At 37.4% G+C, this 27,697-nt stretch overlaps 1 protein-coding gene across 3 annotated transcripts; it reads left to right on the plus strand.

Moving 5' to 3' along the window:
- The first annotated feature begins 885 nt into the window (after positions 1-885).
- On the plus strand, positions 886-27,457 carry RASSF9 (Ras association domain family member 9). Of its 3 annotated transcripts, none has more exons than XM_071423323.1 (2): positions 886-1,263; positions 23,811-27,457. In XM_071423323.1, exons 1-2 carry the CDS (start codon positions 1,217-1,219, stop codon positions 25,084-25,086), a joined length of 1,323 nt encoding a protein of 440 aa, XP_071279424.1. In that variant the 5' UTR covers positions 886-1,216; the 3' UTR covers positions 25,087-27,457. The 3 variants fall into 3 exon arrangements, with proteins under 3 accessions (XP_071279424.1, XP_071279426.1, XP_071279425.1); XM_071423325.1 differs by lacking the exon at positions 886-1,263 and adding an exon at positions 1,387-1,626; XM_071423324.1 differs by lacking the exon at positions 886-1,263 and adding an exon at positions 1,633-1,865.
- The last annotated feature ends 240 nt before the right edge of the window (positions 27,458-27,697 follow it).

Raw genomic sequence — 27,697 nt, forward strand, 5'->3', positions numbered from 1 at the left:
TTAGAAAAATACTTTTTTCAGATAAGCTCTTACTCTGGTAGGCTCCTATTTAATCATTGCCACTGGCTGATAAAACAATTCCCTATTGTGCTGTACCTTTGGGCAGCCGCACAAAGAATCTGCCCTGTGAGAGGGAAAAAAAAAAGAAAAAGGAATTACTTACATCTAATATGTACCTGTTAAATTACTCCAGAAAGGAGAGGGCTACGGTGTGCTAGGACTGTGCACAGGACTTCCCACCTGCCCTGGGATCTCCACCCGCTGGCATCAGCCTTTTGGGCACAATGGCTCCTCTTTCCCCTGCTCTGCTCCAAATTGGTGGGCTGGGCGGGAGGGGAATAAAAGATTTTTCCTTCTGAAGCTCTACTCCAAATCTCTCATTCCCAGAGGGTTGCTGTGAACAGGAACCATGGCGTGTGTTCACTTCCCTTCTGGCAAAGCCAGTTTAAAATAATAACAAAAAAGGTCGTGGAACAGCTTAGTCCGAATCCAGTCTTTCGTGTTGCTGCCTCACTTGTTCTCTGCTAGGCCACATTTTCGAAGGTGCATTTAATCTGTAAAGGCTTCCATGCAAATAGCTCGTTTACTTAAAAGTCCAGGAAGAACAGAGGGCCACAGCGGTCTTTTTCCCTTCATTTTCCCCGTACTCGTTCAACACCTTGTGAAGAAGTACTGAGGTACTGAGAAGGCAGGATATTATGCACCGAGAACTGGTGTGGCAACTGTAGCTTGCCCTTCATTAACGTGCGTTTAAGCTGAGCGACTTGACCTGAAGTGGCTGGAGCCTCCCGGGGAAAGTTTTCAGAGCTTTTGTGCGTGTGTGTGTGTGTGTGTGTGTGCGCCTTTACGGAGTTCCACACGGGAGCAAAGCCCCCTCTTTCCCATTTGCTGCCTGCTGCCCTGAGGGTGACAAGGCTGAAAGTTTAGCAAGTTCTGTGCATAACTCCACATCACAGGAGCAAGTGCGTATTCCCCCCCTCCCCTTTCTTTTTCCTGCTTCTAAACACCTCCTTCAAGTTCGCAGTTGGGCAGGACTCCAAAGGTGCAGCAGCAGCAACAAGCTGGAGTTCAAAGTTAGCAGTAAATTGCACAACTTCCAGCTCATCGCTACGCTTGGTGACTATTAACAAGCTGGAAGGCGCTCAGGCAAAAAAATAGGGGAGAAGGGAACACCCTCGAATTGTTTTGGGATCGCTGATGTTATGCCGTTGGGATCATGGCTCCTTTTGGAAGGAATTTATTAAAAACCCGGCATAAAAACAGGTAAAGTGCGTGGGTATGCGAAGGAAAAGGTAGGGCGCTATGGATGAATTATTTTTTACACTTTTTGTTTGGTTCTGGGGGCAGGATGTGTTATCCGGACCGTGCCGTTCCGGGCAGCTGAACTCCGGGGCTCACCTGCGAGCGGCAGCCGGCCCGGGGGAGCTGAGGGGAGCGGCAGCCGGCGTGTGCCGAGGGAAGGGGCTTTTCCCTGGCCCCCTTCCCCCGGACCTGCCATGCCCCTCTTCGCTCTGGCTCTTTTGACTCCTGGGCAGCATTTTCCCTGAGCGGGAGGGAGCTCTTCCGGACGTGGAGCCCTCCCCGGCTGCAGCGAGGCGAGCAGCGGCGGTGCCCCGCGCTGGGGAGGTGAGGCTCGCCGGGGCCGGGAGAACCGGCTGCAGCCCCGCGTCCGCGTCCCGCCGGCGGCCGGGGGAGCCCGGAGCTCTTCCCCCGCCCCGGGACAAAACTCCCCGAGTTTCTCACGGGAGGGCCGGGCTGCCGGCCCCGCGCCTTAGCCCCGTTGCCCTGGGAGGTTGACCGGCAGCCTGCAATCCCTTCGAATCAAACCCGTGCCTTATCTTGTCCGCTCGCTGTCAGCCTGGGAGGTAGGAGAGCATCGAGCTCTCAGCGTGGGGAGGCGGGGGGATGATGATTTTTTGGGGGTTTTTTGTTTGTTTGTTTGTTTTGTTTTGTTTTGTTTTGTTTAGCCTTTAGTCCAGGATAGACTTGTACTGTATATATATATATATTTTTTTTTTGCTGAGAAAATTCTTCAGAGGGACTGCTGTGGTCCTTTGGTTTGCTACTGTGAAGTTTCTTTATGGGGACTTTGCCCCTTACGCCGTACATGCTTCCACATGCCCCACACGCGGGCTGCAAAAAGAAGGAAGGTTATGTAATCATGTTAGGTGCTAGGGTGGTACTAGATTTTTAAGGAGTGAATTTGCTTAGACCCTTATGGAATATACAGTGGTTGAGCCCATCTAGCTAAAGTTGAACAGAAACAGGTCACTGGAATTTTGCCTTGTAGCAGATTGGAATTCAAGCTGCTACATTGCCTCAATGAGAAACTCTAAAATCACTTGTAATCTCATCCCCATTTTGCCTAGTGCTCCTCACCAAGATTTACTTTGTATTTAAAGGAATGCAAAGGATGAACTTTTCTATGTGGAATGTAATTGAACTCTAAATAGTCTTGTAAAAACATCCCATTTCCATGTTTGGCTTTTGGTTTTCACATTTGATATATTGAAAATTATTTGGGGGGGGGGCTTGTATTTGCTGGGATTGTGTAAAAATATTAAGTTAGTGTATTATATTGAATATAAATTAGAAAGATTGTAATAGTCAATGTTTAAAAATTGGATACTATTTTAGAATTATTAATATTGTAGTTTACGACTAAACAGCTTATTTTGGTAATGTGCCTGAAAACAGTAAAACTTTGATATAATTCTCATGTGGCCATTTTTTGTGTAGAAGATCTAGAAAGGTGGACATGAACTTTTCTATGAAATTGCTTTCCCATAGAGCTGGAAATATATTAGTCTTAAAGTAGAAGTTTTGTTTCTGTAATCACTTACGTGAATAAGGATTAAATCACAAAGCACAGTTCCACTGTGTTCAACGGTGAAATTGTTTCTCTTTTGGGTATTTACAATATCTTCACACTAATTGCATCAATCTCATTATGTTTGCTGATGTGACATTTTATTCCTCAGGAAAAGAAAGTCATAATCCAAAGCTTTAAATAAGCAATAAAAATTAAAATACCAAAAGAACCTTTACTGGTTCATCTAGGACTTTCTATTCATTTTATCCTCACATTCCCAGAAATAAATAAACACCTCTAATGGCTGAGAGGTTTTGTGGCAATAAGGGGCCTGTGTGACCAGAGGAGTGTAGGGGGAGGGGGTCAAGAACAAAGCAAACTACATACTTCTTAAGATGTGTCGTTATCTATTCAGATATTTAAATTTCTGCATATTTAATGTTAGCTTTGATACTGACTTTTGAGAATGAAACTTTGTTTATGCAGTTAGTAAAATGGTTTTGCAGTATGACTGAAGAGCTATGTAATAATTATTTCTTATTTTAAGTGTATCTTGGTCAACTCATTTGAAACCTTGAGAAGGGAGCTTAAAATCCTTCACTGTGTTTAGGCCAGTAGTTGGAGAGTCAAAACTTGTGGCTCACTACTTTGTCTAACTACCTGTAAAGAAGGACCAAAAAGGGACATACACAAATGTATATCTTTATGCAGCTGCTTTCTAAAATAGGCCTAGTGCTCATTCACATTTCTGGGAAACTCAGCTTTTTTCTTTTTCTCTGGAAGTTCTCAACGACCATTTGCTACATGCAAATATAACTCCTGAAAGTTGTAAGATAAGCAAATGGGGAATAAAATCTCTGTTTACATGAGGACATAAAGCTAAGTTGAGGTAACAAAGGTAGGTGGAAGGAGAGCCAGAAGGAAAATGAAGGCGTTACAGTCATTTGCTCAGATAACAAGATGACACCACTGTAATTAGTGCTTGTCTTGCAGCATTGCCCAGAGGTTCCAGATCACGTCCCTGTTTAATAGTAGGCTCTTCACATCCAGATTGTAAATTGTCAGTCTCTGCCCCTAAGACCTTAGAGTTTAAACAAAGAGGTTACACTAACTGAGTCTTTGTCTGAGCAAGAGGCAAGGGACGTTGTCCATTATGCCACCAGTCTTTAGAGAACGAAACTGAGATTAAACCTCAGAAAGACAAAGCCTGTGCTGAACTACTGTTAGCATTTGAAAGATCTTCAGTCAGTATTACTCTCTTGGGCTTCTGAAATGTCACTAATACAGAGACAGCACAAAGCCCATGTAGCCAGTAGATCACTTAAGCCCTTGTTTGATTTCAGGGGAGTGACCTCTAGGATTGTGACTCCAGCATATGTTTCTTGGCAAGAAAGACAATAGTGATATTTTGATATCTTTTTCAAGAGCTATAAGTAGTTTTTACAGTATTCTTTGTAAAAGAATATTTTAATCACATGTCCCCAGAATGTGTATGTGCTTGTCACTATGTCCCCAAGAGAACAATACTTCCAAGACACTCCACCCACTTACAAACCCAAATGTGCGCAGCAGGGACAGGTTGTACCCTCTAAGGCAACAAAGGAAAAGTGAAAGTTTCCTGCAGGACTAAGGCTCTGCAACATGAATAAACTCAAGGAGATTTATTTTTATGCAGATCTCTTAAAGATGCTTACTTTGAGAGTGAGAGGAATGCTCAGCTCACATCACACTTCAGAAGTGCAGTGAGGGCAGGAAATGCTTAGCTGAGGGTGGAGGAAGAGAAAAGGCTCTGAGTTCTTTGCTCATAAGGTCTAGTATTGATCTAACACATTTCTCTGCACAGAGACAAAACAGCTCCCTATCCAAATATGAGAAATACAGAACACAGATGCTTGCAGTGTTTAGATACCAGGGTTTCACATGGTATTCGATTTCCTGGCTCCTAAGCAGAACAGGAATTTATACTGCACTGACTTTCAGTAGGATTAAGACTTCTCTGCTCTTGGTGCTAGATTTGATCACTTTTGAAAATGGGTCTTTAGGTTTATTTAAATACTTCAAGGATCTATGCCATAGTGCAAAAACTGACCTCATTGCTGTTTCTTTCATCGCACCCGCTTCCTTGGGTTTTGCACATAAGCCTCAGACAAAATTGTTGAATCTCTACTGTTTCATTAGTGTTGTAGCTGGGATCCTGAAAGGGAGAGGGTACACATAATCCATCTTGATGCTGTAGGACTGTCCTGTCATGTTCAACAGCTTGAGAAATACATTTTGCCAGTGTACTTCATGCTGGTCCTACGTTTACTACAAAAGTTTGTACGCTCTGTTGGCATGCAACAATTCTGAACCTGGAGTAGTGTTTCATGATTAAACAACTGTGTTACAAATCTGTTAATATTTAAATGTGTTTATTGGTTTTGCTTTTCCTTCCTGTATTTTTTTCTACCTTTTACTGTTTACTATTTTCACTGTTTTCCACTTTTACTCACTGCCACAGAAGTTAGTATTTCTCTGTAGGAGGGAAAGACTTACCTTGCCTAGTCTTTAATTCTGCTTTTCTTTAATCAGCTCATCTCTGGTTCAGAGGTAGAAAGAAAGACCATGTATCCCCATCCCATGTTGTGGATAGAAGAGGGAGTTCTTCCTGTCCTGACAGTCAGAGGCCCCTCCCCAGTGAGAGACACATTCAACTATTCTCTCAGTTTATATATTACAGAGCAGGGTAATGAATTAGATTAGAGACTTCATCTATCAGATACTGACTTAGCATTTCCATGATCCCTCCCTTTCTCCCTCCCTCCCTCCAGTAGTTTCTCATTGCATCTAGTTAGCCTGGTGATTTGTGTATTGCTCTGAACATCTCTTCTGCTCTACCTACGGTTGAGTACGCCGCTGTACATTTTAAACCTTGATGAAGTAAAACTGAAAATGCTCAGCATTGAGGTTTGGACTGGTAAAGCTCTTGGAGATCAGCTGCTTGTGTGAATGAACTGTGTATGACCCACACTGTAAGTCTCATGGGATCATGTGAGATGTCTAATACTTCTCTTGGATGAGCACACCTGGATAAAAGTCTATATGAAGCTATAAAGGTGCTTTTTGATACAAGACTACAAGGTATTTGGTATGTATGTTGGAGAGGGTAGATAAAAGTTTTGGAATCATTGGTGCTACCTGTGTTAAATTTTTAGATTGAAAAGATGGTGCTTATTTTGTAATGGTAGAACGCATTCTTTTTTACTTAATTTTTTAACTTTTCTTCTTAGTATGAGATGTATTAGTGAACTATCAAATAATTCTAAAAGTTGTTCTTTTTTGAGCTAGATTTCATACATTATAATTTATTTTCTGGTCTTCCTTAGAACTTTTGTCTCAGGGGTCAAAATGGTTGCACACATTTTCTAATAATCTTTGTACATATTTGTTCATTTCACTTTCAGGAAGAGCTTTTCGTCTAGCAAAACACTAACCTTATTTCTAAAGAGTTAATTATCTACTATTCCAGGAGGGCAGACAGCAATTTCATCCTGAAGGAGTAAATAAAACGAGTAATAGAAGTGTAATACTACACCACCTAAGAGCATGACTTCAGTTAAGTTGAAGCTAATCTGAAACACTAATATAGTGTAGAGTCAGGCTGAGAGATACATTTTGGACAAAACTCCCATTTTTTTTTAGTGAAAGATTAAAAATAGGAAAAATCTTGCTGGTGAGTTGTCATTTCCTGTTTTACTGTTGAAAAACTGATATTGTGCATGAAGAAAGACACATTGCTAAATATGTCATTAATTCAGTAGACAGAAGTAAATCTCAGAGTTGGGCATTTTTAAAATTCTATTAACTTTAATGAAAGTCAGTGATAATCACAGAGTAGTACCTCCTGATTTACCTATGCTCAGAAAAAAAGTTTTTTGTTTGTTTTATATGAGTAATAATAACAATTTAAAACTCTGGTCTGAAACACTATTATTTGAAAACATTAACATCTCATATTCTGTACAAGCCTTAATTAGTCCATCCAGCTTCTATATTTAGTATGTTGGTAAATCCTTATTAATAGTGGCAGAAAGGATGATGCAATATAAAAATGTTAAGACCACATATTAGGTAAAGCCTAGGACTGAATGTTGGACATGCTGGGACCCAGTTGTGTGCATAGGTAACTGGGCTATTATTGTCACTTCTGTTGTTTCTCTTACATGTTATGGTACTCTCGAGATGATGACTTTCTGTCTTCTTCTGTACAGTGTTTCCATGCTACCAATTCCTCAGGTATCACACAGGACAAAACAGATAAGAGAGTTTCAGGAAGCCTTGTCCAAAAGAATACTTTTTTGAGCACGTTTTGGAACTTGATTCAAATAGGCTCCGGGATTAACCACATTGCCTTTTCCTGGTTTAACCAAGCCAGAAATACACTTACTGTGCAGGTGTTGCAATAGTGATAATACCAATTTTTTTGTGACCTCAAACACCCGATAAGCTTACATAGTTTTCCTTAGCAGTAATTTGGGTGTTAATATTTACATGCCTCAGGAAAATAAGTAGGACATGACTAGACAGTGTAAAATGTGTAGAAGTGGAGACTGTGAAAGCCAGTTAGTGGGAGAAGTAAGAATAGAATCTATGAGTTCTTTTATTCTAGTCCTTCTGCAGTCCACTAAACATAGATGCCATGCAGGAAAGTGAGAATACACTGTGGGTTGTTTAGGTTTGCTTTTCTGTGATCTTTCTGAGGAATTTTTCAATGGTTTAAAATTTTCCATAATGTTAAAAATGTCTTGTAAGGAGGCTTTTAATGTCTCAGAAAGAGAAAGAAATAAATAAAGAAATGCCATGGGCATCTTAATATATTTTGAGGTGGTTTTGTGAAGTGAACAAAAGAAAAGAAAATTACCTGCAGAAACTAAAAAAAAAAAAAAAAACCAAACCAGAAAGGAAGGTTCTTGATGTTAATGATAATAAATTGTCATGTAATTGTATGTAATAATATGATAATAATAAGTCATGTAATGTGTTAATGAGCAAAAGACATCAAACTTGAAAGAAAAAATTTTAGTATATGTTTGGTACATCTCTTATGCACTTTATTTATACCCTTTATTTGAAGATGTGTTTCTCTTTTACCAATTTTCTTGTTTCATTCCCACTCCTGTATGCCTGAGTGCAAGTGCATTTTTTCCAATGTCAGTTTGAGACATTTAAATTGTAGTTTAGATGGTTCCTAGACATGCATTTTTGAGCACCAGCATTAGAAGAAGCCAGGCTATGTTGTAATCTTGGAGGTGATGTAAACCTCTGTTTTTCTGGGTTGTGGTTGCTTTTTTATGACTTTTTTCCACATTAATTAGTAAGTTGCAGAATAATCATAGGAGAAAAACGTGTTTATAGAGACAGTGTTTGCTGTGGATATAATATATAATTTCTTTATATCGAAGGTCAAAATCATGAATCTGATTAAGTTGCTTTCTTTATTCTTCACCCTTATTTGCTCTCTTTCATTGATGTAAAGAGTTCCGAGTTACAGATTTTCCATCATAATGGTAAATAGAATCATCTCTATTAAAAAGCAGAAGATTTTATTTTTTCCTCCTTTTAATAACACAAAAGTATTGAAGCTTAAAATAAATATGCAAAAGCATAATATTCTCATGTGCAAGGAAAAAATCAGGTTTATGAAAATTTAATATTCTAATAGACCTTTTTTTTGGTCAGATATAAATGTGCTTACCTTACTTTAGCTTGTAAGGGTGTATGACCTCACTGGAATAATGCAGTTGAGTGAAGACTACTAATTTTTAAGAGAGTCTGCCCTTGGGTCTTGAACATGCAATTTGCTTTGTGTTAATAGATTCCATCATCCATGTAGAACATCTTACGTTGCTTTCCCCAACCTCCTTCAATTCAAAGGAATTCTTTCTACAGAGGGTATTTTCCACTGTGAAAGCACTTTAAAGCTACAACATTTTTCAGAGTAACAGCTGGGACACCATTTTGATGACCTAAAGTATACCTCATCTGCCATAGGAAGTTACCAGATTTTGCTCACTGATCAAAGAGTGGTTTAGTGATATTTTTAAATGTGGGATCTTGTGTTGATCTTGTTCATCTGCTGCTGTTTTGGTTGGTAAACTGATGTTCTGAACTGCTGTTTTGTTTGGACATTAACTGTTGACAGACTTCCTCTGGACTGATTGCTAAGGTGCTGGGTATACTTTTTTAACTTGATTATTGCCTGTATCTCTTGGGGCCACTTTGTTGTTAACATCCCACTTTACTGAAAAGCCCTGCACAAATTCAGTTTCATAACGACAGTCTAGGATTGGTATTGACTTTACTGCACTTTCCCAGATTCCTGGTACTTTAAGGATTAGGTAGATAACTAATAGTGTTTGTTTACCCGTGGAAGTCCCTACAGGTGTCTGGCAAAGATCTAAGATATTTTTGGAACTGCAGTTGTGGATGGTCATAGTACTTTTGCTGACACTCATACTGCTCCTGAGATTCAAGTACACAGAGAAACACAAATGTCAGGCTCCATCTTACTCTACTTAAGCCTACTGAAAATTTAGGTATCTTGTCATCTAGGTACTCTTTGTAGTTAATGGATACATCTAAACACTTCTGGAGGGCAATTCATTTAGTCTTAGACAGGCTGTCAGTATGGGATTAGTCACCCTTTTGGAGGTGCCTATTTTATGCCACTGATTACAGAGGAAGGTCAGAAAATTATCTTTGACTGCACATCTACATTTTTAAATAGCTTAAGGTAGATGATATGAGCACCACCCAATCACTTCATGGAGCATGCTCAGATTTGTAGAGCAGGTTATTAACCATCTTTTGCACCACTCATTTTAGAAATTAAAAAGGGAACCATGAACGGAGAGGTGAATTATAGGTAGATATGTATGATTAAGGGAGAACCATCCTAATAGCATGGATGTCTTCCCTGACCCTGCCACAAAATTCCTACCTAGTTTTGGGCAAGACATATAAACCACAGTTTTCAGAACTGGTTATATTCACTGTCTGCTCATCATTTGCTAATTCAGTGTCCTGTAAACTCTTTTTACATAAGGGCTGAGCAAAGGAAGTTTATGATGTCTTGCTTTGCACATCTGTGGATATCAATTCATTAGAGTGAGAACTTAAATGAGTGGATAGCTTTGGTTTGTAAAAGGGAGTTCATTCCCTGCAAGAGTATGTGGAGATAAATTCTGTAATGTCAGCCTGAAAAGCAATTGAATACAAGGTGGTAAAGGACATATATATCAAAAGTTTGAATTTTGAAAAGTGTCCTCTAAAAGGCTTGTACCATACCTAGGAGAAAAGATACAAATAAAAAATGTGCACATACTGAACAAATGCAAGTAATAAGGACTAGTTTTAAGAAGGTGTCTAAATGAAATTCCAGTCACCTAAGACAATTTTTAAGAACTTTGGATTTGTTAATTCTGACTGGTAACATTCCTCAGACCCCTGTTCTTCTATCATGTCTTACACTGGTCTTGAACACCGTGCAGTTTGTGCTTCCTTCATTATGCATTATTCAGGAAAGTCTTGTGAAGTTATTCTAAATGGAAATTCTCTCAGTATTTCATCTTGAAACTGCTTCATTTTTCTACTGGCTTAAGTTACAGTTACACAAGGACAAGGATTAGTGTTGAAAGCTTCAGGGAGAGAAGGGAATCAGGTTTTGGGTTGCTGTACTAATTAATATTTCTGGTTTTTTATGCAGCGAACATTTGGAAATGATCTAACAGCATCTAAGTCCTGCCCTTTTGTTCATGTTTCTGACTGCTTTAGATCAGTTCCTGATGAACTTGCTGGTGTCAGCAAACCCCATTGTTAGGAGTTCAACTCTTTTGTAGTACTTTCTGTGGAAGTCGAGTCCAAGTGTCCAAGTGAGCATTATGAATTACAGCAGCAAAGGAGATACTTGAAAGTTATAATATTTGATGTCTGCAATGCCTTAGTACCTTCTGTGTCTTGACAAAACTGAGTACTGTCTCTTATATGGATTTAAGTGAGGCAAGTGACCAGTGTAGCAGAGAATGAATCTTTCTATAGATACACTGAATCAAATTAATTTTTGTTGAACTTATGTAGCAGTATCTGAAATTTTTCAGTACTTGGATGCATGCTAAACATATTTCTTTGTGCTAAAGCATTTGTGCCTGGTAGGCATATATTCAGCATAAAATGAATTTATGACAGCTTGTGTTAGATGTGATCACAGAATGCATGTGTATAGCTCATGTACTGTCACATACATACAGTAAAATATATTAGAAACCCCAAATTATTGTATTTATAATCAATAAATGTAAAAATAGCCACTTCCGTAGATGGTATATTTATGCATCTACATATTACAAACCTGAGTACACTCCAGCCTGTCAGAAGTGACAAACAGAATGTGCACGTGTCACAAAAGAAAGCTAAAAATGTGTATTTCTCCCAACATGACAGAGCTGTTCACATGGCAGAGGGAAGCATGCCTTCATCCACCTGTCACTGTGGTAACCACTCAGCTTATGAAGTACCTTGTTAAAAGGCTTTTTTATCCTCCCTGTGCTGTGAAGCCATCTGAGTTACTCATATGTTGACAGGATCCCCACCTGCAAAGACATTTGGATATGTGAAATAAGGAAACATAGGATTAATTTGAATGTTGACTCACTGTGACTTTCTGTGAACCAATGACAACAAGTAGTTTGTAGTGTCTTTCTGGTGTCACAGCCTGCTTGGGGTAATCACTATGCTGCCACAGATGTGTCTTACAAGACTGGCACCATTATTTCTCGGTCCTGCCTTGGTCTTTGGTCACAGTCATGTAGCCATGCTTAGCTTCACTGTGCCCACTGAAGATTTTGGGCCTGCATCTACTCTCCCTGTTCATCACAGTTCTCTCACCAGAAGCTAGCACCTTTTCAGCTGCATTAAATTTTTGAAGTTTCTTCCTAAACTGTTCACTCACATTTGGATGGCTATCTTGGATGGTTTAACAAGGCTTTTATCTTTATGGCTTAATTCATCATGACTCATTGGAGATCAGACAAGAAGCTCAGCTCCAGCGGGAGGGTTGTGATGGACGACTGACATGGTTATGAGCCTCTTCATATGGACCCAGGTGGAAACACATTATCTGAACCCATTATGTCTGTCATAGAACAGGTTTTAGGCTTAAGTCACAATTGTTCAAATATTTTAGGATTCACATAGCTTTTTATCTGAATCACATGGAATGTCTTTCCTCTGCACTCATCTTCCTTCATCTTCTTACAGCTAAAAATTGGGATGGGGTGGAGGGGCTACTAGACATCATTCTCTGTATGTCTCTCTTGTCTACACCTTTCTTCTTTGCATTAATTTAATAAATTTCTCATTACTCTTGGTAATCATTACGCTCCAGCTTTAAACTTGCTTCCAGATAGCAATTCATCCCTTTTTGCCTTTCCTACCTGTATTGCTCAGCTGGCTAGAGCTAGTTTTGCAATCTCCTATGCCCTCATTTTGCATATCCATTGCTTGGGAAGAGCACAGTTGGTGAGGTTAACAATTTATTTCATTTGTTCAGTAGCTTCTTTAGAGACGATGTGGTTATATTTCAGAGACCCTATCAGCCTGTGCCTGACTAACTACATATTGAAGCATTCATTGATAGGCAATTTTAGAAAATTACTTGAAAGCATGAGCTGCACAAATCTCTCAGTCTGACAATGGACAGCAAAAATGCTTCAGGTTTCTTTTAAAAAAAATTATGTCCACTCTTCTCGTTAGCATAATTATTTATCTAGTACTCAATTTAGCTCTTTAGAATGAACATTTATATAAGAGTCCACTTCATTATCTCATCTTTTTTTCCTTTCAGCTCTTCAGATACTGTAAGTAATGGAACACATTTGTCACTGAATTGTTTTTCAGAAAGTTTGAGGCAGAAATTTAAAAGAAAAAAAAAGAAAAGAAAGAATTTATTGTAAATTAAGTCTTGATAGAACATCCTTTGAGGTGATGTTTTCAAAATTATTTATTGCAAGCAAATGAAATGAGAAAGATCATGCAATGTAGTTTCAGAGTGGGGTGGTTCACTCTGTAAAATTGATTGCGGTACATATAGGAGAATATTAAAGGCCATCCTGTCTTTCTTCCTCCTAGCAAACTTAGAGAGATACTTAAACTGGTTCTTATGATATACAAAAACGCCGTGTTGACAAATCATTAGATTTTGAGAAGTTAGGAAAGGGTAATGATTGATGAAGTTGTTGAACAGCTCTAAAGGCTTGCTGTAGCACAAAGAGCAATCCTAAGTCCCCTTTCCAGGCTCCTGGCCATTCTCTGCCATTCCCTTTGCATTGCTGCTATTCTTGCTTGACACCATAGAACCCAAATGAGTATTTTTCTTATTTTGTTGCCTGAACCTGAGTTTAACCTTAGGATTGGCAAAAAGAAACCAAGGACATTGCATTTGCAATGAATGCCACCAGAAGCAGAGAAGAGGTGCAAAACATGCACGGCATATAAGGATTCATAAGAAGGTAACTATCCCAGCCTCCTTCAGATCAGGGAGTATTGGAAAAATAGCATGAAGTCTTATTATTTCCTTGTCCGTATCTTATTCCATTATTTAACTTGCATTGTTATCATCTGTCTACATATAGTATGCTTTGTTCATGTTTTGGCAGCTCAGACCCAACCTCTGAATATTTTGTGCTTGTTTCTTCACTGAGCAAAATGTCAACAAAGGCAGGGAGGGAAGCAGTACACTTTTGCCTTTCAACAAAACCTGAACTAAATTTCATGGAACCACAAAAAAAAAAGGAAAAAAAACAAAAACAAAAACAAACCCAACCAAAAACCAAACCAAACAAAAAACCCCTTCATACTCTCAATGCTTGGAATTCCCCTAACTTCTTTGATCTCAAAAGCTCATAAACAAGCAGGGTGCTTCTAAAAGGCTGTTATAAAAAATCTAATGGGAGAAGTTAGATAACACAAATTTCTATTAACTTAACAGCAACTCTATCGTTTAGAAGCCTGTGTTCCAAATGAGCTGTAAATTATTTTGCTTCCTCTAAACTACTGAAATTGATGGAGTTTTAAACACATTCTGTACATTATTAATAGGAGCTCCATGAAATTTGTATAGTGTAGCCAGTGCTTAAATATGCCTAGGCACTTAAATTAAACACAGGAGCAATTTAAAGGAATGTGTTTTTGCAATGTAGCAAAGTTCTTGTGGTAGATGAAAAGTACCAGTGGCATTTTCATGTGTTCACTAGTGAGAACTACCCACTGCTCAAAATTAAAATGTAGCATTTACTGGATTGATATTTCTAAACTTCTCATGTTGCTCATTAACACTGAGGAATTTGAAAATGCCTGTCTTCCCATCCCCCTCATCATGATCTAAAGAATTACTATCACTAAATATGTCAGTGTTTTTTTTGGCTCTGGAGTTTTTCCTGGATCTTCCATTCCTGTATAACAGCTGCTTCCTCAGTAGCAGTTGAACCATACACATCAAAGCATGTTTTCCCAGTAAAGTAAATTGTTGATGTTATTGTTACTCATCTTGGAAAATATTTTGGTGGCCAGCTTGTTCTCCTCTTCGTTTCTCAAACCACCCCCTCCACTATGTTATGCTACTCCAAATACAGGCCTGGTATGATAAACGTGTTACCTGTCATGACATTTTGTGCACACACCATGCTTGTTGGAATTCCAAACATTTTTTTGACTAATATCCACTCACCAACCTTATGACTTTGACCATACAATGGAGAAATGATGATTAGTCTGACAGGAAGGCAGATTTAAAGCAGGTGTAATTTATAGAGAATGTGCACCCTTAGGGGCAGAGGAAAATTTCAGAGGTAAGACAGGAGGAAAGGGCAAGGGCAAATGCAGTGTCCACTGCAGCCTTTGCACTTGCCTGTGATTGGAAGTGTAAACATGGTATGGGGCAGAGCTAATAAGTGAAGGGGAGGACCTAGTAAAATTTTGGTCAGCTTTGCTGAACATCTGCACTCAGCCCTTGCAAATGAGGTTTTGCAAAATAATATTGGCCATTGTAGCAAAGACACAGAGTCATGTCATTATTCAAAAGAGCAGCAGGGAGTGTTCAGGTTAATCCATCATAACTACCGCTCTTATCTAGTGAACAAAGTGTATAATTCGTCTTACAGTGTCTCTTACTGCTGTCTTCTGTTAGTGCAGTATCCTGAGTTGGTGCAATTTCTTGGCTTATTTTCTCTGTAGTACAAACTCTGCTATCCATCCACTTAGCAGATGATAGAATTATTGCTGCCAGCCCTTGTTGGTCCTTCTTCTTGGCTGCTTATTTTCCTTTTTATCTGTTTAAAGTACTATCAGGGCTTTTTTCCTTTTTTGTATTTTTCTTAACAGTTGGTCCTTGTTCAGACACCTGTTTCCATGCAGTACAGTTATTAGAATGAAGCGCATGATTTCCCATGGGATTTTTACCAAAGTCTGACATCTCAAGTCAGCAGCAGTCTGGTGTGAATGAGTTATTTGCAGTAAAATAATTATCAGAATTATTTTCTTTAAACTGTCATACCTTTCATGTTTTCATTCTATAAAAAAATAATACTATCCCATTGCAATTCCAAGTTATTCCACTGAAATTTGACATAGAGCATCAATGTAGTATAAAGTGTCTGGGTGAACAGGAGTTTCAACCACAGATCGTTGCTGAATTGTTATGCAATTTTGTACAGTAGCTAAGGTGATGGCATTTCTCTGCAGAAGAGATGAAGGACCTACTTGTAGTTTTAAGTACATTTTACATATAATTTATATGAATAAATTTTAATTCATGTTGGACATAATTTGCAACAGCTGTTGCTAATTAAAATGCTTCATAGAACCTTCCAGACAGTATGTGTATTTTGCTGAATTAAAAATTTATGCCTTTAAAAAAGAACAGAAAAATGAACATTAAATTTATACCAGGAAAAAAGTGTTATAACTAGCTAGTTATGAAAATAGTCTTTCTTTAATTTTTTTTCTTCTTTCAAATACCTGAAGTATTTCAATTAGAGCATCCAAACTACCATGTATATGTGTATGTTTGAAAAATATCACTGGCTCACAAGATGCCTAATTTTCTGTTATTTTTAGTAAATGCCTATGTACATTTCTGTAAAGGAGGAAGTTTTATCATAGAGCATGGATACAGAAGCAGATGGCAGAGAGAAGTTTATTTCTCTCTATAAATAATAATTACTTTGTTTTCAGAAGTTCTGTGGTGTTCTTTCCAAGTCTTTCTGTGGCATTGGGACTACACTGATTATCTGTATTGAGAGTTTTATTCTCACAGTTAAAGTACTGGTTCTGTCTTGCCATGATACCCTTCAGGTGACCTTTTCCCTGACTTTCACATGATGCAAAAGGGAAGAAGAAGCAAGTTTCTGACATGTCATGTACGGAATTTCTGTGTCCTAAATGACATGGATATTAACTGTGCCTCCATTAATATTGTTTTTAGGGACTTGTGAAGGGGAATGGCAATGCAGTTGGTTAATAGGCTCATTTGAATCCCTAAGGCTTTAGAGTAATTCCAGCTTCAATGGGTAGTGAGAGAGTAGCTACTTCCTCATTGCTGCCCTTAGGAAACTCACAAGTGTGTAATGTACTTAGGCAGGAGGCATACCAAGTATAAGATTTGGCCTTTATTGCCTTTTGAATAACTTTACAGAAGGGGGCAGAAAGTTAAGAGAAAAGGCGGTTTAAATGTAGATAGTCTGAATAAACATAATATGGACTTCCAACATGAGCCATTTATTCCTGAAAGGTTGATATACTTCTGACCCTAGCTTTCATATGGACTGTGTATTCTCTATACCTTTAATGTTCAAATTCACCTCCAAAAATCTCTTTGGATCAAGTTAGTTTCTTCCACACAAGAGCTGCAACACAGCCCCAACAGCTTTACATTTTTGCAAATTTCACAGATAAAAATCACAAAAAGCCAAAATATATTTTGATCTTTTCTCTCATAATTCTCATCTATTATCTCATATTCTCATATATATACACACACATATATATGGTAACATGCTGAGATTTTGGAAAAGAAACAATAGAAGCAATGCAATAAAAGCAATACATACAATAAAAACAATAAAAGCAGTGTTATCTAAATGGTATGTGATATTGTATGTATTTTCTATGCTTTGACTTCATATTTGGTCATTGACTTCATATTAGGTCAGAGGTTTGGTAGAAAGAGCATTACCACACCATTTCCACAAAATCATTGGATGTTAGGAAAAGTTTCTTCACTGAGGGTGGGGTTGGGTATGAGGACAGTCTCTCCAAGGATTTGTTCATGGCACCAAGCCTGTCAGAGCTCAAGGAGCTTCTGGATGATGCTCTTAGTTACATGGTTTAATCTTAGGTAGTTCTGTGAGGAGCAGAGTGTTGGAGTCAATGATCCCTTTGAGTCTCTTTCAATTTGAGATATTCTGTGATTCTGTGGCTGAAGTTTACCCTTATATACCCTGACACATAGGAGTCACTGGTATCAGAAGCTCTCAAATTACATGTAGCATGTGCCCTATGCTACAAATATAGGCCGTTTGTGTGAAGTAGGTAATATTGTAGTATTGGCTTATTATTTCCAGCAAGTAGATATATAATTAAGAACCATCACATTTTTGATTGATACCTTATCTTTGATGATAGTTATAGTTCAGATCTAAGAGATAACAGAGATTAATAATCCTGGCACTGAGATAACAAGGTTTTTAGAAATTGCAGGAAAACAAGACAAGTTTTCTCTGAGCCCTTCACATGGAAGAAGCATCTGTGGATGTTGAGCAAAGACCATAGCACAGACACATACTTCCCAGTAGGCATATGTATGTGCCCCAGCAGCATGCTCAAAGACCAGCTCCTTGAAAACACTAGGTTATTAAATACTTAGTGTGTCTTGTTTTCTCAGGATGAGATGTGCCATTGTGTCACAACATTTTCAAAGGAGAGCAGGTGTCTCAGGCACTGAGCAGGCCTGGCTGGGAGGCCCTGGCTGGGAGGCCCTGTGCAGCGTGGCACAGAACCTCTTGCTGAGGAGCTGGGAGCGTGCGGCTCAGGGAAGAACAGAGGGACTGCTGAACAACACGGGGAGCAGAGCCCTGCCTGGGTCTCCCTGAAAGTGTTACATTTCTTAGTGGACTCCAGGAAAGCACCTAGATGGCAGATCCTGAATCTCTTGGCAAGGGCTCCACTGCAAGAACACAGCAGGCAGCAGCAAGATTGTGTCTTAGAGCCTTTTTGTCTTCTCCATTGAAGAAAGTGAATTGTTCTTGGTGGTATCTTGGCATAATGTAGGGTTTACTTAAAGTTTAGAAGCATTTTGATCTTACTCTGGGAAGGTCACAGCAGCAGCATACCTACATATTCTGGTCAGCTGAGGACCCCACCACAGCAGTCTGTCAGTTATAAAACACAATTATCATCTGATTTGTTGCAGATTAGACTGCATGTGCTGTTCGAGAGGGCTTAGGCTGTCATACAATAAAACATGATTTTCCCAAAAAATCAGTGAAAGAATGACTAAGATATTTTACACAAATTACTTTCTAGCATGAGCTCTTTGATGGAAAATTTATAAATGATTAGGAGTTCTATGCATTTTCAAGGAAAAGGTTAATATATTGCTTGGTGAGCTATCTATTTTCACCAACTGACATATATTCCATATAAATTATTTCAATGACTGGGAGGAGACAACTAGTAAACGTTTTGGTCATAAACATAATCTCATGTTTGAATTTGTTTCCAAAGTATTTTAAAATCAGTTAATCAGTTTGATTTATTTTCACAGAAGGTATGTCAAGAAATATGGTAATATAGAAAAAGGAATTAATTTTTTTTTTTTTTGGGCGGGGAAGTCTAGAAATAATTTATTGCAGTGAAGGGAGTCAAGGTTATCTATGCTTTTTTTTCAACAAAGGGAAAGTATTCTTTAAGTGTCCATTATATTTCAGAAACACTGCATTAAGTTGCTAACCATATGATACAGAAGTGATCTAGTTCCAATAGAATGTTTGCAGAAATTTGACTAGAAAAAAAAGCATCTTGTACACATGAAGGTGAAACTATAAAAAGTAGGGGGATCCCTTTATTTGATTGGTATGATTGGTTGTAAAACTGATATATTACATATTTAGGGAGACAGTTTCAGGAAGGCAAACAATTATGTTTGATATTTATATTTTTGGGCCAGACATACCTTAAAGTCAGTGAATATCAAAAGTGCCCCTTCCAGCATTTAAGCTATCTCATATTTTGACTTTGTGTGACATAAGTAAATGTTTTTGTTTTGTCTATACGTTGCTGGAATGTATTACCTTCCCCTAGGCCTGAAGAATAAATTAACAAATTATATATCTGACACATAACACTCAGGTTGTGCTGGTGTAATTAAGACTGTGTGAGGTCTAGAGCGTGATTTGGGATGGGGCTTTGGGTCATCTTGAAGAGAAACAAGGAGCAGAAGGCACAAAAATAGTAATCAAACCAAGCAAACAAAAACATGGGAAATGTAGTTTTGACCATTATTAAGTTTACATTCCCATTGGGTCCTAAGTAATTAGTGGCTTTGTAAAAAAAAATATAGACTTGCATGTTGTTATCATCAAGACTTTATAATCTTAGATGTATAAGCAGAACACTTCAGTGATCAATTCAAAGAAACAGACTTCAAAACAGAGCTGAAAGCTACGAAGCCTGTTTACTGCAGCATTATATTTTTGAAAAAATATAAGTTGCCTAGCTAGTTTTGAAGAAATTGTTATTGTGGTCGTCAGGAAACATTTAAACTGGAAAAACACTTCGCTGTTACATTCCTATTAACTGCTAGGTTATTAAAAATGCTAGTTCTTTTGTGTCCTTTACAAAACTGCAGGACAGGAAATTCAAGGAACCTGTAAATATGAGAAGGTTGCCTCTCTGTTAAAATGACTGTTTAAAAGCAGATCTTGTTCCTGAAGATTAAAACTTTTAGTATTGAATCTCAGAAAAAAAAAAGAATTCCTGTCAATGACCAAAATTTATTCAAGATCTCTTTCTTAGTATTGAAATGAATTAATGGATTTCCTTATATATTACTGGCTAAATTGAACAGTGAAGGTCTAAACTAAGTTGTGAAATTATGATGTGTAGGTCCCACATTTAGTTGTCTGTACTAAATCAACTGCTGCTGTAACCATTTTTGTAACATTTCTCTCAGATAAACCAGAATCTGAATTAATCTCACCTGAATGAATCTGATTGGGTTAATCTCACCTGATTTCAACTACCTGAAAGTGAGCTATTTGTTTGAAGGTGGCCACATAAGTCTCTTATAGTTAATGAAAGAGAGAAATAGTTTCCTCTGATGATGGTCCCCAACGATCAAAGATGGGCTAGGCAGTAGGGATTCTTCTTGGAAGTCTTCTCTCTTCTCTTAATGAAGAGGAATTTTGATGTTGAATTTATACTGAAATATTAACTTTCAGATGAATTCCACTTCATAAATGCAGAATCGGCTCTTCACTTTCTATGAGGAATGTGCAGTTTAACAAAAGATATTTCCTGGTACTGGCATCTTCTTGCATACTGAAAGCAAGTTTTTAGTAATCGGTATTCTGTGATTGATACAACAACATTTCATTTTTGTTTGGAACTACCTGAATTTTAACTATGAAAAAAGAATTATACAATACATTTTACTTGAAAGGTCCATGGTAAGATTCCAGTTTACCATTTTTAGTGGAAGATAATAAAGAACCACTTTTGATATTTTAGAATATATTAGAATTCCATGACAACGTAAGATTATAAATGTCTGGCTAATTATTTTTGCTTAGAAGTAAAGATCAAAAATTGAGTGGAGTGACTGAATAAAAATTAAGATAATATCTATTGAGACAAATACATAGAAGAATTAAGGAAAGAATTTATATTTTGCCATGTTGCTTTGATCCAAGAATTACAGAAATGTTCAGAAATTCTTTTAATTTCTTCTCTCCTTTTCTGTAAAATATAAAATATGACCACATAATTAAAAGATGTAGGTATATATATTATATGCTTATATATTTGTAAGTACTTATTTTCATGTATAAGCTGCTTGATTTCTTTGTGTACCTGCATGTGCATACATTATCCAATTGTGCAACTAAGTTACATTTTATAGGCAAAATAAAGAACAATCCTTCCCCAAGAAAGCTGAATGTAAACTCTGGGCATCATAACTGAAAAAATTACAGGGGGCGATAAACAGCTAGAAAAGTGTTGAAAACAGTAATTTAAAGATCTTATTTCTACATCCATATTGTTTTCAGGGATCCTGTGGAGATTGCTTTACAATATACAGTGTTTCCATCAGAAGTTTGTTTAACTCCTGCTGAACTCTCTGGGAATTCTGTATAAGAAAGTATAAGTGGAAGAATTTATCAGTACAGTAATGATGGGATGTCTAGGGGGTCTGCAGATTTATCTGAATATTTGCTAATAGCACAGAGAGAAACTGGCTTCATAAGAAAACTTTAAAGGAGCCAGAAGAGACAGTAGGCTTCTGCTTAATCCACATAATCAGTTACATACTGAAAATACTGAGTAGGAGAAAATATGCCAATCAAACAAAAGCAAGAAAAAAAAAAAAATAGGAATAGTTTTGATTTGAAAACAAATTGCCTAAGAGACTCAGAAGAATGTTAGAAGAGACAACATTCATTTCCTGAAATCTATTTCCTAATTGCAAAAGAAATCAGGAAAGATGCAGGCTGAATTTACTGCCTCAGAGTCCCCAGTATGGTGGTTTTTATATTTTTATGTCTCTTTTCTTTATATTTTCAGTCCTTCTGTAAATTTAAATTCAATGACTAGTAATACAATTGAATTTGTAAATCAATTATTTAGGCATCAGTAGTGAACGTGGTTTGAGGCACTGTAGTTTTCATGATTAATTTTGCATAACTTTATGCATAATAAATTATTTGTTGCTTTTTTCCTTTTCATATCTGTAGTGTAAAGCAAATAATGAATTATTTTTAGTCACAGCTGACTTACGTTGCAACTGGCTATTTACCTGCATTTTGCTTAACTGCCAATCTGTTAACAGAAAAAATATAGCATCCTGCAAATTGTAAATCTCAGAGGACTTACAGATATTGATTTTTTAGTGTGTGACATACTTCACAGTAATGCCATTTAATCTAATATCATCTCCATTCCTTCCCCCCCTCTTAGACTTGAATATTACTCTTTCTTAGTGCCACTTTGCCATTTTCTGTGTCTGTGATATGTGCTTTCATATCTTGAGAAGTAGCCTATGAAAACATTATTAACTTTTTGAGCACCAGTTTCAAAAAATAATTATTGCAAAATGCTGATCTGTGAGGGGGAGCTATTGGAGAGGGAAAATGATGCTATTACTCAGAGTCATCTACCAAAACACACATTTTCAGAGAATGTTCCAAGACCTGAAGCAATGTACTTGGACAGAGCTCTCCTGTGCAATAATACTAATAAACTTACACTTGTCAGTTTTATTAGTATTCATTTGCAGTTTCCTTTCTTTTAAGGATTTTTGCCTCCTGGTCAGAGTGGCACCTAGAGCTGAGTTCAATTTATTGGATTGCAGTGTGTCTGTCATGTTGTGTAATAATTAGGAAAAACGAACAAGCTGGATTGCTTTACTAATCATAGGGTGTAGCTGTAATTAAGGCAAATAAAACTCCATGCTTACTACAAGGAGGACTAAAAAAAGTTCTGTGATAAGTAGTCCTAGATAGAAACATGCTCTATTGCACCCTTTGAATATGGTCTGAATAGTTATTTTCCTTTTCAGGCTTTCTCTGTCAGACTAGGTGAAACCTCATTCATTCAAATTAACTGCAAGGCACACTAGAAAATCCAAAGACATGTTTTCCTCAGGGAATTTACTGTTTTATCATTTTATGCGAGAGGTGAAATCATCAGGTCTGGGCAAGAAGAAGACTATTCAAGTGGAGTCTTGAGGTCAGGAATATCCAGGCAACTCTGCCAACACTGGCCCACAGCAGTCCAGGACCAGATGGGGGTAAACCGAAGAATTAGCTGTGAAGTAAACTTCAGCCTTTGGTCAACTGAATTGCTGTCTAGGCACTGGAGCTACAGAAACCATAATGGGATCTCAGACACCTGGAGTTAGATATCTCAATGTATAAGGAAGTACCAGGTTAATAACACATTCATTGTAATTCATAAACAAACAAGTAAATAAACAACTAAATAAAATAACTTTTTTCCTTTTCTTGCATTTCTGTATAATTTCAAATAACAAAATAAAATGCAGACCAATGTATGTATTCTTTTGCAGCTGATATTCTCTCACAACTCACTGGAATTCAGGCTATTTGGTACTTCAGGAAGAGCAACAAATTTCTTGACGCTTATTAGTGAAAAAAAAGGAAAAGAATTTTTTTTATGCTTGTGTAGGTGCAAGTGTGGCAGAAGAGCTATAGATTTATCCTTTGTCAGATTCATTGGTGGTGTTCAGTCGTCTTTCCTCAGTCCATCTATGTTGAATGCATTCTTCCCTTCAGAAGCCATTTCTAATAGCTTAGAAGTGTCTGGGCAGTCTTTGTAATGAGAACAAATATGAAGGTCTGAAAGCTATGCTGTCCTAGGTCAGTTTGAAAGTGTAATGCAGTTTGCCAAACTTTAATGCACTCTTACTAGGTATACAAAACCAAGATTTGATAAAAGACATTTTGTGAGATTCTCATTCAGCTGGACTAGTAATAATATTAAAGCAGTAGTCAATTAAAGCTATTACTTAATCCAAAGACATTTCTTCATGCAATTTAAGCAAGTATATTGCCTTGTACAACAATACAGGAGTTTTACAATGTGTTAGTCATATCAAAATTATAGTAATTATTCATACTGTCTCTGCCATTGATATGTAATTTATACTTGGTCTCTTCTTGCTTTCCAGATCTCCCAGCAAGGACATGGCATCAAATGAAAGAGAGATTGTGGTTTGGGTTTGCCAGGAGGAGAAGATTGTATGTGGCCTGACAAAGCGCACAACTTGCTCAGAGGTGATTCAAGCACTGCTTGAGGAACATCAGACAACATTTGGAGAGAAAAAGGTCCTTTTTGGAAAACCTAGTGATTACTGCATTGTAGAAAAATGGAGAGGCTCGGAGCGAGTACTGCCTCCCTTGACAAAGATTCTGAGACTTTGGAAGGCCTGGGGGGAAGAGCAGGCTAATTTGCATTTTGTATTGGTAAAGTCAGATGCTTTCCTCTCGTTTCCATTGTGGAAGACAGCTGAAGCCAAGGTAGTACAAAATGTAGAAAAGCAGTGGGACCTCAGTCCAGCAAACTACATGAAGATGTTGCCAATAGACAAGCAAAAGAAAATTGTGAGGAAGACTTTCCGGAAACTGGCCAAGCTTAAGCAGGACAGTGTTCAGCAAGAGAGAGATAATATGGAGACACTGATTCATCTGATCATTTCTCAAGATCATACCATTCATCAACAAGTCCTTAGAATGAAGGAACTAGATATGGAAATTGAAAAATGTGAAGCAAAATTCCATCTAGATCGTGTGGCAAATGATGGAGAAAATTATGTGCAGGACTCGTATTTAATGATCAATACAAGTGAGACTGAGCAGCTGGGGAGTAGGCCAGATGATCAAAAAGAGATGCATGACTATTTGAGCAAAAGTGAGGGAATTTTACAGGTTGAAGAGAGACTGAAACACCACAAACAATTAATAGAGAACCTGTGTGCTGAAATTGAAAGAGAAGTACATGGTATATGCATGGAAAAAAATGGAGAGTCTGTTCGCACAGAAGGAGCAGCTAATGCTGAACTGGAAACCTCAGATTTGGAAAGTGTAAAATACGAGCTGGAAAAAAGTATGAAAGATGGTCTGAGAATCAACTCATACCTGAGCTGCATTCAGAAAGAACTTACATACAGGGACTCGCTGCTTCAAAAGAAGGAAAAGGAATATGAACTTCTTACAGAAGAATTTAATTTACTACATGTTAAGGACAACATTGAAACTAGGCTTCATTTAAATGAAGAGCCATCCAAGGGCAGTGGCATCTCCAGTAACAGCATTGCTGTTCCTGACTTTGTTCATAGACTGACTAATCTGGACATAAACGATACAGACTCTGACACTGGAATCAGCTCCACACACAGTCAGGACTCTGAAATAACTGCAGGGGACATGGTACTGTTGTCAACATAGTTGAAAACAGTTACGCATTTTTTAAAATTTTATTTTGGAGGATATTTATAAGAATTAGTAAACCTGTTGTCTTGAAAGTTAAGCTCTTCAAGGTATTAAAGCTGTGGCACTGCTTTAGCAAAGTAAAGGGTGTCTATTTATGTCCTTAATAGTGTACTTGTGCTAGAATGCTATGTGCTAGAATGGGTTAACTGGTAAAAGGTGCAAAGTTGTTGACTTTGCTACATCAAGACAGACTGTTTATACTTTGTAATGTTGATACTCGGTGAAATGGGAGCATTCTGACTTTCTTGGACCAAAAGTTTGGAGATTTCGTATCCTTTGGTCTTTGGGTCTGTTCCTACATCTCCCTAACTTTTTAGGAACGTGAAGTAGAGACTAGAGAAAACTAGACCAAGAGCTTGATTTTCTGCTCTGTTACATTAGCTTTATACAGATGGAGTTCCTTGCTATGAAGCTGCTGTAAAAGATATTATACTTGAGCATTTAATTTGTTAAAAATAGTTTTTATGATAATGTAGAACAGAGGAAATATAATTGCATTTATGCTGTATTTTTAAATTTAGTTTATATATAATATCAGGATGATATTTTTAAAAACTCCTAAGTCCCATTTTAAAAGTTACCTTCCACATATGGGTTTTTAATTTTGATTCTCTTTCAGCAGCTTTTATCTGCTTTTAAGAGTCTTAAACCCCCTACTTATCTGTTGTTACCCTGTAGTTGCCCCAGTGATGTTTAAGTCCACAGAGTTCCTGCCAGCAGGCATGTCAGGACTGCTTATGTCCTGCTTATGCGAGACGCTGAAATCCCAGGCTCACACCTAACCCTAGGGGCATTTTCAGCAAGACTTTCTCCTGCCTATCTCACCGGTTAGATCCAGTGTCTTAAGCCTCCTGAAATCATGACTACCAAAAAAAGTATAGCAGAAGCAACAGGTAGGAACCAGACATTTTAGTCTCTGGCTAGACATTGTTTCCCAATAGCTAGCCAGCAACTATTTTCATATAGCAAGTAGGTTTTCAAATCCCATCTTGTACTGTTTTGGTGCAGGAACCTGTAAATCCTGCTTCCTCAGTGGGGACTTTGGGATACAACTAAAACTGATCCCCTTCATATAGTTAATAAAATATTGGGCTCCAGGTAAAATAAAAAAAAAAGGAATGCAAAATATAAGAATTTTAAATCTATGTGGTTAAATCAATTTTTTTCCTTTAAGATATAGTAGTTTATCTCAAACCCTTCTCCAGCATATTGCTATAAGTCCAAAACAAAGCTGTAGAATTTAATTGTCTCAGTTACCAAATAAGATTTCTAACTCTCTGCTAGAGGCTATGCTAATGGAGACCACATGCATAATATCTGGGTTGTCATGTTCATATTGCAGATCAATCTGTTTAATACTTTTGATTAAAAGAATTGAATGGAGAAATAATTACAGTATTTCTGAACAAAGTTCAGTTCTGCAAAATTCAAAGCAATAATGGAATTAACAGCCTGCAAAGTAAGAAAATGGACAGTACCTAGAAGGTGTAAATGTAAAATTCCTAAATTCTTTCAGATACACTGCTTTCTTTTTCTTTAATTTTCTTCTCCTGTCTGTCAACCATGTGTTTTCTAAAATGACCAAAGTGCTAGGACTGCTGATTAGCACATATTTAATGCAGAGAAAAAAAAAAAAAAAAAAGAGAAAAAGAAAGAAAATTTTTGTGGTTTATTTGTTGTGGGTTTTTTTCCTAATCCTGGCTATTATAAATAGTTTCTCTTTCAGCAAAGCATGCTAGTTGCCTTAATATATTTTGTATTGTATTTTTTTTTAAGCAATGTTATTTGAATGCTTCAATAATAATGTGTAATATTTAGACTCATCAGCTTCTGATGGAAACATGATGTATGAAATATATTATCTTAGTAATAATTTATTAACGCAACTCTGCATCTGTTGACCTCTGTGGTATCACTCTTAAAAGCAGTTAAGCCCAGAGCTCTGAATGCTGAGAGTAGACTAATGTATTCTATGAGTTCTTATGAGTTTAGTTACCAATAGCTACAATTTCTATTGAGTCATTTTTTATATATATAATTACTTAGAGGATAGAGAATTGAAACAGAGTAATATACACAGCTGTGCAGGCTAGTACAAGACCCGTGGGGCAAAAAATTAATTTCCACTCATACTCTACTAGATTTATTTTGCTCATAGGAACTTGTGCAGATTCTCTCAACTGATCTTTATCCACACTTGGTGGTTGATTGTACCTTCCCTGCAACTTCTAGGCCTTAAGAGTATCACTGTGTTTTAAGAAGAAAATAGGTAAAATAGGTTGAGAGAGAGTATTTCTTAAAAAAATAAAACAATATTAAAAATCCAGTGTTTTGAAGCATTTATTTGAAGTTTGTACTTTGATATCTCAAATAAACTTTTTTTCTTTCAGAATTCAGAATGTTCAAGATGATTAAAGACTGTGTGCACTCTTTGCTGTTTATCTGCTTCTACACTTTCCATATATTTGTTTGACCTGGTTTTAGGATGCTAAAAGTATTCTTTATGAACCTTTATGCTCCTTACTTCCTCCTTTGTCACAGCTAATATTTTATTTTAGTTAAATAT

This window comes from Agelaius tricolor, unplaced genomic scaffold, assembly GCF_023055355.1.
Source record: "Agelaius tricolor isolate 1412-34295 unplaced genomic scaffold, bAgeTri1.0.p SCAF_3, whole genome shotgun sequence".
Classification (NCBI taxonomy): domain Eukaryota; kingdom Metazoa; phylum Chordata; class Aves; order Passeriformes; family Icteridae; genus Agelaius; species Agelaius tricolor.

Excerpts from the sequence above, each read along its gene's own strand:
- RASSF9 (XM_071423323.1), top strand. The coding sequence starts at position 1,217 with ATGGCTCCTTTTGGAAGGAATTTATTAAAAACCCGGCATAAAAACAG. Across the intron at positions 1,264-23,810 it reads AAAACCCGGCATAAAAACAG|ATCTCCCAGCAAGGACATGG; the intron begins GTAAAGTGCGTG and ends CTTGCTTTCCAG.